Genomic DNA, 12,070 nt, shown 5'->3' with positions numbered 1-12,070 from the left:
CCCTTTCTCCCCCAAATACCCACACATGCATTCACTCAAGTCAGTCCACCACTATCCCACACATTCACCAACTTCAGTTCACCCACTGCCCACACATTCATTTATTTCGGTCCACCAACCACTCACACATTCATTCACTACTGTACACCTGTCATCCACACATTCACTCACTTCTCTACACGCCGGTGCAAACACATTATCACACCTTCGTCAACACGTTCTCTCATCTCGGTTCATCCCTAGCCTACACATTTACTCAGTCCACCCTCGACCTACACATTTAGTCAGTCATTCCCAAGCCTACACCTTTAATCATTTCAGTCTATCCTTAGACTACAGATCCACATACAAAAAGATCACCCCAAACCCACACACAGACTCACCTATACGTTGATCTGCTATCCTTTGTGATTGGTTCACCTGGGACTGCAGTTCTGTTTTCTCAGCTACTAAAATGCCAATGGTTTGTATATGAACCTGAAAGCAGAGAAGAGTGAAATAATAGCTCTAAAGGAGAAGCGCATACACTTGACAAGTCTATGAGTGATGATAAGAAGAATAACAGACAGACAGAAACAACAAAGGGAGAGAAGAGACGCAAGAGCTATCAGTGTTCACACACATACAAAAAAGAGAAAAGAAAAGGAAGCTAGCCAACCCATCTATTTCACTTAATGAAACAAAAGGAAACAGAATACAAAAATACTAGTTTTTTTCAAACAGGGACAAGCTACCATTAACCTGTATGTTATTTTATACTCTTAAGTTAGTTTTACGAACAAATACTCTCATCTCCACAACTTCCTTCCATTACATTGGTGGGTTAGTGAGTCTTAAGAAGTGAGCCAGTGGTCTATTTCTTCTACCTTTATCTCAAAGTAACTAACCTTTAATCTGTATCCCGACAAAAATGATGCAGCTACTTCTGTATGTAAGGAAGACGGTTCAGTCATTCTGCTATTCAAACCCTCTTCCTTAAATTATCCTGTCCACAGTACCATTTTCCATGCGAATGCAGCTCTATTTTTTTTTTCATCATTTGCTCCACCTGTGATCTTGGCCTGCGAAGCCCAAAATCATTATCTCCGGCATCATGATCAAAGTCTATGAAATTCAATTTTCCTACCCTCAGCTTCATATTTTCAGTCTGTACAAGCACCCAATTCTTAGGTTTCACTCACCTGCAGCTGTTCCTTGAGAGACCCAATGTCTTTTTTCTGTTTTTCATGGAATGAGCTCCTCTCAGTCTCCAGCTGATCTTGTAAGGATTTGGAATGTTCGCGCTGGAAAGAGAAACGATCAGATACTTTCAACTTGATACACCTCGATGAATCTTATACTCATGGATATGTACTCAGTTGGTGAGACACTTGAACTTGAAACGATCATCCCTGTTTTGGTATTTCTGAAACTAAGTACTCTGGCAATGTAGCAAAGCTCTCTGATTCAGTTCCAGTCTATAGGAGGGACAATGACTGAAAAGATTGAAAAGTTAAATCTCAAACAACCTGGTAAGAGACTATTCTATGGAGAAGATACTATAACGTTTCACATGACATTGCTGTACATTGTTTTAAATTACATGCAAGAAGGGCCCCTTGCTCATCTTGTGGACCAGGAAAATAAAAAAAGACACAAAACTTCTAAACAGTTAGCTCTTAAAAGCGTCAGCCCTTAGCACATTCAATTAGAAAAACAATCTTCACAAATTGATAAAAAGTTATACAATAATACGCTAGAGTGACACGAGCCCACACTGATATTTTTCTCTTAACTCCATAACAAGCCAACAAATGGTATTACTGCTTTTTTCCTTTTTCTTCAGATACTACCCAGATTATGCAAACACTTTGACACTCAATATAAAATGCAGTTCTCTTCCACACTCACGTACATACAAAACACTTTTGCACATACAACTTAAGAGCACTTCTCCCCCCCCCCCCCCAAACACACACATACAAACCTCCATAAAAACGCACACATCCAATATACACCCTCCCCCCAACCCCATACACATACACCCCCAATCCCACTAAAATTAAAGATTTACTAGCACAGCACAACTCACAAGCTGCTGGTTTTGTAGATTCAACTGTTCGTTTGCCTGTGAATGTTTCTCCAACAGGGCTGCCAGATCTCTGTTCCTCTCCTGTATCAGAAAAAAACAAGAAACAACCTGAATACTAGCTCAGAATAATAAAAAACAATCTGGTCAGAGCAAAGGGAAGTATAAAGGCATGTTGACAGTCAATTATTATTAAGAAAAAAAGCAAGAAAGACAAACAGAATCAACTGATTGAAAGAAAAGGATTGGAACCTACTAAAGGCACCCTCCAACCACTCATTGATGACAAATAACAGCAGTAAAGCCAGAAGTATAAGACACTCACTTTCAATACCACAATGTCCCCACTAACATGCGTATCCTAGATTCACACGTGTTTGACTAAAAGATATTACAAAATTTGATTTGATGATGGTCATTACAAGCTGGTGAAGTCTGGACAGGCAGAGAAATCCAGCGGAACGACAGCAGTAAAGTAAGACCTCTTGTCAATAATATCATCCAATCATTCACATTCTCTAGAGACTTGAGAAATGGGAAAATGTAGTTTGTAGCTGGGTGTATGCTTCATCCAGAGAGAGCACTACTACAAGAACTTTGTTGTAAATATATAGCACGTCAACTGAATCGGAGTAACACTCATAAGAGAGTTGAGAGACCACAAAGTTATCTTTTGACAGAATAAAGGCAGGTAGAACAAACACTAACTGTAATAATTTTAAAAAGTGAGTGAATAAGTTATTATAATTTTCTTATATATATATAAGTTTAAGCCAGACATCCAAAACTTTCCATTTAACTGACAAAATCTAAAATCTGGAAACAGGAATGCTTTTTCGACTATACAGACAACAAATGTCATGCGTGTTCTCAAATATTTCCGTAAAACATAAGTACACGGACGACAAAAGCTAAGCAAGCAGGCGGCAAAAAACAGAAACAAAACATAAAAAGCATGGATCTGTCATACGCAATTGCATTTACAACCCACATAAAATACTTCTTACTGTGAGCAGACATCTAATGATACAAAAGTTTTGAGTATCTGAGGAGACTAGCAGGCACTTCAAAATGAAAATGTTCTCATCGGAGAAACTACTGTAAGACTTCTTATTCCAACGTTCAAAGGGATTTATACCCTATCGGCACTCGGCTACTCTTTTGTTTTCATGTTTCTGTTCATATGACCGGTATGCTAGTGCTAGTAAACTGGATATTTGATGGTTTACGAAAAATATAAAAATTCAGATCTTAAGCTGTAGTGAAAAATTAATTTTACAATTTTAAATGGCGGGGGTGAGGAGAAAGATTCTGGTGTATGTAGCTACAGAACTAGTAAACGTTTCAGTATGAAAAAATAGTGGAATTTTGATAGAAAAGATATTACTTTCCCTGGATAAAATTTAATCTCCACTTGAATAAAAATCTAAAAGATCTACGAATACAAGACTTCATATCATAAAATGAATCTAACTTTCAATGTATATTACATTTGTAACTAAAACTGACCTGGATCAGAGACGAAACAGAGTGCAAAATCCCTCCAGATGATTAACACTAAATATCAAAATCAGAAAACAAACTTGCGTCGTGGAAGAGTATAGGAAAAAAACAAAAACAACAACCTGTTTTTCCCTCCACCAAGTGCATTAACCAAGAGAAAATAATAATTAGCTAAACCAAACTAGACAATTTTTCAAGTAAATCTTGTTGAAAACACACTCACATGCTTACACTTCCAATTTTCATTTCTTTTAAAAGGACAAATTTCTCATGATGCAGAGGAGAAATGTTTTGGGGTTTTTTTGCATGCACAATAAAGCATGCTTGAAAATGTTGCAATAACTCTGCACACAATAAACCCCTTGTCATGTTTACTTCAGCATCAGGCATGCTGATGACAGATTTATTCCCCATTTTCACACAAGATTTGCATTCATGCACATTAAGACGCTATAAAACAAAGAAGACATTGGCACAAAAGAAAAATATTTCATCCCATAACTCGATGAAACCACATACCTTACCTCTGTACAGAAATATTTGAAAGTTTTGCTAGTGCCACAGACTTCTTATGTCTACAGTAAATAAAAATGTGCCTTTGACAACACAAATCTGTTAAGATAAATAGTTCAACCTCAATTCCTGATCACTACTAAGATCATTTCCCACATGAAACTCATGGCTTCCATTTCATAATGAAGAGTGCTGTGCCATTTAAAAAAAAATTATGTTCTTATTTTATGGGATTTCTGCGTATGTTTACTTACAAAAGCAAATAGGAATTGATAGGTCCAATGAATAAATGAAATAGCCAAGGCCTGAAATAAGTCGAAAAGCATTCTGAAGGTCAAACCCCACTAAAAAAATGTCTCAGTATGGGATGGGATTTTAAAAAATAAATCTCACACCTTATTGTCAGACAGAAAAATGAACTCTTCCTCTTGCCAAAGCCATACCAGTACTACATCAGTGAGCAATTTCTCTTGAGGAATAAATTACTTGTATTATCTGACAATAAGCCGAGATATAAATTATTATTCATACAAAACACAAAAATGAAAGCGTCAGTTCACAACAACAAATAGCACCTCCAGTTCCTGCATCCCATTGCTAGTGGCCTCCTCTCCGTTCAGGTAAGCTGCCGACTGAAATAGTCACACCACAAAACAAGACAAGACTGTAAGTAAGGATAGTCTTTCCTACAGCTTTTCACCTCACAACCTCACACACAAACACCAACAACAGATCAACACACAGCAGAAACGGGTAAAAATAGCAAAACTCCATGCACGGATCTGGTGAGAGGAGGAACAGTCAATAGAAAAGCAATATTGTTTTGGGAGTTGTTTTTTTTTTAAAGAAAAAAAAAATTGAGCAAAGCCGTAACATTGTTTGGGCATATTTTTTTTTTTTACTGTTTTGGGTTTCTTGCAAGACAGGGGCTCTAGGAAGAACTAGAGCAGCACTAGATCTTTCACTACACTAAAGAGTTGAAACCCAGCACCACAACACTGCAAAGTTCTTCTAAAATTCAAATCAATAAAAAAAAGAATGAAGTTAGAGATATAAAAGAGCTGCCACCCTCAATAGATCAAGTAATAGTTATTCCTACAAATATGCATGAATTTACTAACATTTATAGGAACATATTAAGCGCACAGGCACATACAGGAGGTATGGCATAAATAAGCACATTTCTGCTACAGGAGACTGCAACAAACAATATAAACTCCACCCAGTACTGTGAACACATTGGCCTGAAAAGCGACAACTTTGCCTGATTGCATATATCAAAGCACACTTGAAAATCTATTGGGGAAAATACAACTGCATGCAGTCACATTGGGAAACTACAGCTTGGGGGCAACCATGTCCACTCTATACCTCCAATTAGATGAAATCAGAATCGCTGACATTTTAAACTATTCCAAATTTCGGTAATTTCTTTTTTCATGTGAAAGGTAAGACTGTGTTGACTTGGTTTAGTCGTCTCTAAAATAAGCTATATCATTCATGGTACACATTAAAGTCAATAAATGAAATGTACTCTTTTTTTAGTGCGAAAACATGTTAAAGAAATTGAATGCAGGAGCAACCACAGCGAATTAGAATTGCTCTGACAGCAGTCAGTGTCGCAGACCGAGAAGAAAAGGCAGGCATTCAGACAGCAGCATGCTGTGAGTCAGCAAGACAGAGACAGCATTTAGCCAAGATAAGAGTATCAGAGGAAAATAAAATAAAAGAAGCAGACCATATCAACAACCTGTCCAGGCTAACGTAAAAAAAAAAATTAGCTACGGTAGAAGTGTTATGCACCCATCGATACTATTTTTTAGAAAATTCACAAGGCAAGTTTTGACCCTGCCTGTCAGGGCCAACCCAAGCTAAGATGAATACAATGTCCCAGCAGACAGACAGATATACTTGTTGAGGAAAATGACCTCCCCACATGGGATATCAAAATCATGTCTCCTGCACATGGCGGCGAGGTGCCAAACCACAGGCGCTGATCAAGCAGACAATAAAAAAAACGGAAAACAAAATAAGTGAGGAAAGAAAAACAAGGGGGCTCTCGTGGATGAGAGGTTATGGTGTTCGCCTCTCATTCAATAGGTCTTGAGTTTGAATACGGATAGCAACGGAAAATTTTCTTCTCTAAAATTTTCTCCTATCAGTTCCTTTCCTGCTCTATAACAAAGTTCTATTGTCTGCTTTCATCTTCACTTACTGCCCCCACCCCCTCACCTCCTTCGCCCCCTCCTCTAAGCTCCTGACTCTTTCTGAAACCTTTCTACTGCTATTCCTTGGCTACTTCTTACTGCTGTCTTTCAGCCACATCCCTGATCTAATAGTAGGTAAGATCTAACACCTAGCCTTCTCGGATATGGGTGAAAAATCTTGGAGGTCCCGTGTGCAAGCTGCACAGGTTTAATATCCCTTGGTGGTCCAAAATCGATAAGAGTAGGCTTCGGCCGCCATCTAGGCGAAATTAAAAATTTCCTACCCACTGAAAGTGTTTAATGTGTCCTGTGCGCTCATATGGCCTTATGCAGTTGCCAGCGCCGTAAAACTTACGAAAAAAAAAGAAGAAAAAAAAGAAAGGAGAAACAAGAAAGACAGAGCTAAAGGAAAGAGAGTGTAGAGAAAAGAGCAGGTACTGGATGAAAGAAAACATGGGTCTTCCCCTTCTACCTAAGCATGCCACCAAAACTTCTCTAAAAAGTCAAGAATGTTAAGCTGGGTAAACCAAGAGAACAAAAGACAAAGATTCATGCAAGTCAACCCATTTTTAACAAGTCAGCAAAGACAAGGATTGCTCAATATTAACCACAAGAGAAATAAAGAACATTCCCAGTGCAAGTCAAGAATATGTCCAGTCAAATCAAAACATTATTTCTAAAAGTTTTGAAAGATAAAATGCGAATGAATGATGGCAAACCATCATCTCTTTCTACAAATTTCAAAATAACCAGTAGGAAAACAGAGATCAATAATAATCTAATAACTTACAAAGTACAATAATTCTTACTGTATTGAATAAAATATGCACATGAGCATTACTTTTCGTTTAACATCCAACAAAAAGGAGATCAATTAAGCATCTTCATCAAATTTTACCTTTGGTTCTCTCAAAAGTTCATTATCTTTGGTACCAAATGAAAGAAACAAAACCTTGTCACTGTCACTTATACAGCCTCTTCAAACGTCCAAGTTAAGCTCAATCAAAGCCACAATTTTCCATCAGTGAACATAATTAACAATTTTTCTTGTATCTGAAGTTATTAAAAAAAGTAACCATTCAAAATGGAAAATTTGCACTGAGAAAGACTGATGAAAAATGTGCTACAATGAAGAAATTATGGAGGCCTTCCTTTTATATGCTCCCTATGAGAATGCCCATTGCAAACAGAGCGGTAAGAGAAGCTGGGACAAATAAGCATGGAGCAACATGTCTGAGTGTTTACCTCAGACAGCAAACCGTTGATCTGCCTAGACAGTTGCTGGAGACTCTCTGTTGATGCTGTCGTCCTGGAATGAAAGAAGAATACTAGATCAAGAGTCTGTCCCAGTCATGCAGTAAATCAGATTGGTAATATTGAGTTCTTGTGGTTTTTGGAGTCAAAGGAAAAGCTCAAAGACAAAGAAAGTAAAAAAGTGCTGGACAAAAGCAAGACAGACTGACAACAAAAATGGCTGGCTGACGAAATAGCACAAAAAGTACAACTAGCAAGACATGCCCTCTAACCATCCAAACACACAGGCAACACACAGGCATTTTTAGTTTTAGTAAGAGTTTTAAGGCACTTGCAACACAATAAGGTCATATAAGTGCCGAAGAATAAGTGTGTTACAAGAGAGTAACATACACAAAAAAGAAGGAGGAGAGATTTAATAAGGGCGATAGATGTTAAATAGGAAAGAAAGAGCGAACCACACAAGAGCACCTGCCAACCACATACACAGGCATTTAGTACTGGGAAATGCAGCACAAACTAGAAGTAACTCACTGTGACTACCTATGATAATGAGTTCATTTCCCTGGGATATCACTATGAGACAATGGAAACTCTTTGCACTTGCAACACAATATGATAATATTGGAGCCGAAGATTAGAGAGTAACAAAAACAAAAAAGAGGAGAGGAGATAAAGGCGATATATATAAAGAAAAGAAGTAGCAAACCACATCAGAGCACCTGCCAACCACAAACAGTGGAAGCTCTGAAAATAAGAAGTAGCCGCACTCAGCAGAGGACCCACAACTATAGAGTTGCTCCTTTGACAGAGACAGGTTCAGTTTCAGTAAGGGTTTTGCAGCACTTGCAACAAAAATACATAATTAAATGATATAATAAAATACGTTATAAAAGTGTTATTTGAGAGTAACATACAAAGAAAAGAAGAAGGATAGGAGAGATATCTTTATAGAGATGTTTGATAGGAAAGCAGGAGCAAACCAAACCACACCCTACATAGGGACAGGAAAGAAGTACAAATTCTCCAAGGGCACTCCCCAATCATATACAGTCTCAGTCAGGTAATATTCATGTCACACAGTGCTGCGAAATAAACAAGGCATCAGACAGGAATGAGAGACAATGAAGACAGAAGAGGTTGTTGAGTTGTAGCTTATGGTGAGACAGAGTGATCGCAGTCACACATAGCCAGGAACAGGTTGGTGTGATAGTGGTATTACAGTATAGAAGTAAACAGGAAAGACTGACACCACCACCAGAGAAACCCCCATCCGGGCTCAAACTCCCTTCTTTTCTCAATCTAGAAATAAAATGCATCGACATCTTATTTTAGACTCCTGTCCTAAATTTTTTGTGAAGTGTACGTGACAGACGGAGCAGTGGCTGGCAAGAAGCAAATTGTGAAAATCAGAAGTCAACATTTTTTTAAAGACATTTTCAACCCACAGGGTAGTAACTTAAAAAACCCCAAAAAAACATTCACACCACAGACACGCATTAGAAAAGAAAGTGGTATGAACTTTCATAAGACAAGAAACAAAATGTTTGAAACATTGTGTTTTGTTGGCAATAACAATGCACAAGCATCACCCGGCCGATCAACCTGTTCCTGGGATCTCAGTGACCTGCAAATCTTCACTGACTAATTACTACATGGAGTTGAAAGCAAATTCGCCGGACTCACCGAATGTCATCGACAAGTTCCTCAGCATTCGACCCATTTGAATTTACACCAACCACATCCTTGGTGGTCTCAGTTTGCTGGAAAAAAGAAAAGAAAAACATTTTGGGCATACCAAGAAAAAAAACAAAATTAATACTCTGAATCTTAAAAATTGTAAACACAAACCCTCTGTCTAAAATTAAAATTAATTTTTGCCCACCTTCCCTCCTTTACCACCCCCATATCTTTCTTATTTTATCTTTTTGTCCTTCACCTATTCCACAACTTCCTTTTGTTTCTTTTGCTTTACTCAAACAAGCCCTACCCCTTCAACAATGAAAACAACAAATACAGAGAATGCGTAACAAATTATGACAAGAAACTTCATGTAACCAAAGAAAGTCCAATATGCCCACACAAACATAACTAAAGAAAACAAGAACATATGCAACAAAAACAAAACTAATCTTGAGAAAATTGTACAGATATAACACCCCTATCAACACTATTATTAGATTATTTAGGAGACAGTTAATTTTGTGCGATTTAGAAAAAAGCAATATGCAGAATAAGACAAACAGGCAGGAAGTCCACTGATACTCTCCAAACACATAATAAGAAAACCCAGAAAGATGGAAATCATTATTTAAAAATCTCCTTAGCTCACCTCAGCAGGAAGTGGGGATGCATTGCGAGGGGAGGCACTACGTGGGGACCTTTCAGCTGCATGACCCCTAGGCAGCTCTCGCTCAGCAGAGTCCCGTGTCCGAGATGCGCTACGATGCCGTTGGAACTGCTTCAGCTATTCAGAAACAAAGTTTATTAAAAAATTAAACTTCTGGTAGTAGCACATGAAACAAATAAACTAGAAATTCTACTCTTTTCTAACGCTGAAAACATAAGACGAATATAAAGTCAATATTTGTGTAAATCGGATAAAAATGAACAAGAAAAGAGCTATAAAATACCTCAGCGTGAGACGGTAGTGCAAGTATAATACCAAGAACCTGATTTAAATTTACAGAACTATTTACAAATATGTTTTTGAAAGATATTTTTGGTAACAGAAAATTTTTCATGCTTTTCAAAAGAATACAGGAAGCCTTTAGTGCTTTTCAGGTTGTTTTAAGTCGAGAGTAGGGACTGAGATGAGATGGAAACACCACGCCTTCAGAGGATACTGTACACAAGAAGGCAACCCAAACCATAACAATCAGAGGATACCTGGGTATTTTTTACCTTCCCTCCTGCACATTTGATTTGATACACTGATTTGGGGATTAAACTGAGTATTTTTTGCTGCAGTTATGGTCAATAAAACTGTCGCAGTGTGAAATCAATTATTTTTTTAAGAAAACTTAAAACCTAACAAAACATGGAATTATGGGGAAAAACAAGGGAGCATACCACCCTGTAACCCCATTTTTTTAAAACTTCAGGGTGGCATGCCCCCGTGAAGAATCCCCTGATAGGTCCAAAGCATGGAAATTACAATTGCTATTGGACATGATGTAAGCTAAGTGCGAACACTTTTTTAATAAAAACCATCAAATATTTCAAATACTAGGTCTACATAAAATTTCGTGACTAATATAAACTCAATATTTGTGTAAAACTTATAGAAAAAGAACCCAAACGAGAGACCATAGAGAGAAAAAAATCAATAATACCGAAACCTGACATTTGAAGTTAGAAAACTATTAACAAACAATTTTTTAAAATATAATTTTATAGCCCTGATAATGATTTAACAAAAAACAGTACTTGCACAGTCACTTCAGTGTGTTTAGACGGCGTTTAGACTGAGACATCTGAATTAATAGAATGTTTTTTCCACACTCAGCTTGCATTAACTCAAAATTTTAAAACACACATACACAAATAAACAATTAAAACTGATCTTTTGCAGCAAAAGCCTTTGATCTACTTCCCTCCTAATTATAAAACCTGGACTTGTAATGCGAAAACCCCGCATTTGAGCACCAACCATAACTTCATAAAAAAGTGATCAATACACAAAGCTTTAAAGACTATCAACTGAAACAAAAAAAAATACTATTAACTATAAAAAATGCAAGGCACTGTGGTGAAATCAGGCACTCGTCGGAAAAACGAAATTGAAGAAACACAGTCTTTTTCCACCGATTAGGCAACTTTTATATTTTTTCAGCCCAACACCTTTAATGAAATGTCGATTTAAAAACACATTGTGGATACTATTTTAAAAGGCTGACTTTAAAGCAAAAAAAAAAGTAAATGTTTACAGTCATAAAGCTTTTGACATCACCAAATTTTGGTGGCCATCTTCTTGATTTCCATTCAAGATAAAAGTAGAGATTTTTTTTCTTCATAAAAAAAAAGCAAAACAAATTAACTCGAGTCCGAATAAGAAATTTTTTTATTCGGACTCAAGTTCGAATATGAATGAAAAAATGTTTTTCGGACTCGAGTCCGAATAAAGTAGCAATGACAATGAACAATCAAATTTTCATCCAAATTGTTTAAAAATGGGCTTAAATGAAAATAAAGTAAATTTAAGAACTATGGTTTTTAAATTTTAAAAATCCATTACTAAATAAAAAAGTTATTGGGATTTTTGTTTGCAAAATGTTGGAGGACCTTCATATAGGAAAAAATCGCCAAAATGTGGGACAAGATGTTTTGATGTATTTTGAGGAAAAACTGTTCATAAGTCAGTAATGAATTTGAGCATATGAATGAAACTTGGCATCTCCATGTGATTTTTAGTGCAGAACTTCTAATCTAGTTCTGCTATCACTTTTTCTATGTCTTTATAACTTTGGATCTTAAAGACTGATATTTGCGTGAAATTTGTTGAATTGCGTGACATCGTTTTTAC

At 36.9% G+C, this 12,070-nt stretch overlaps 1 protein-coding gene across 1 annotated transcript in view; it reads right to left on the bottom strand.

Moving 5' to 3' along the window:
• The window catches only part of LOC101849152 (golgin subfamily A member 2), a gene marked incomplete at its 3' end in the record, with an annotated part of 40,888 nt that overhangs the window by 26,550 nt on the left and 2,268 nt on the right, over positions 1–12,070 (bottom strand). Inside the window, 7 exon segments of the mRNA XM_013086797.2 lie at positions 384–477; positions 1,182–1,283; positions 2,072–2,152; positions 4,660–4,716; positions 7,537–7,600; positions 9,232–9,308; positions 9,878–10,012. Coding sequence (XP_012942251.1) covers positions 384–477; positions 1,182–1,283; positions 2,072–2,152; positions 4,660–4,716; positions 7,537–7,600; positions 9,232–9,308; positions 9,878–10,012 — 610 coding nt within the window.

The sequence above is a fragment of the Aplysia californica genome, unplaced genomic scaffold (assembly GCF_000002075.1).
Source record: "Aplysia californica isolate F4 #8 unplaced genomic scaffold, AplCal3.0 scaffold00506, whole genome shotgun sequence".
Lineage (NCBI taxonomy): Eukaryota > Metazoa > Mollusca > Gastropoda > Aplysiida > Aplysiidae > Aplysia > Aplysia californica.
This window is presented reverse-complemented; position numbering and strand designations above follow the sequence as displayed.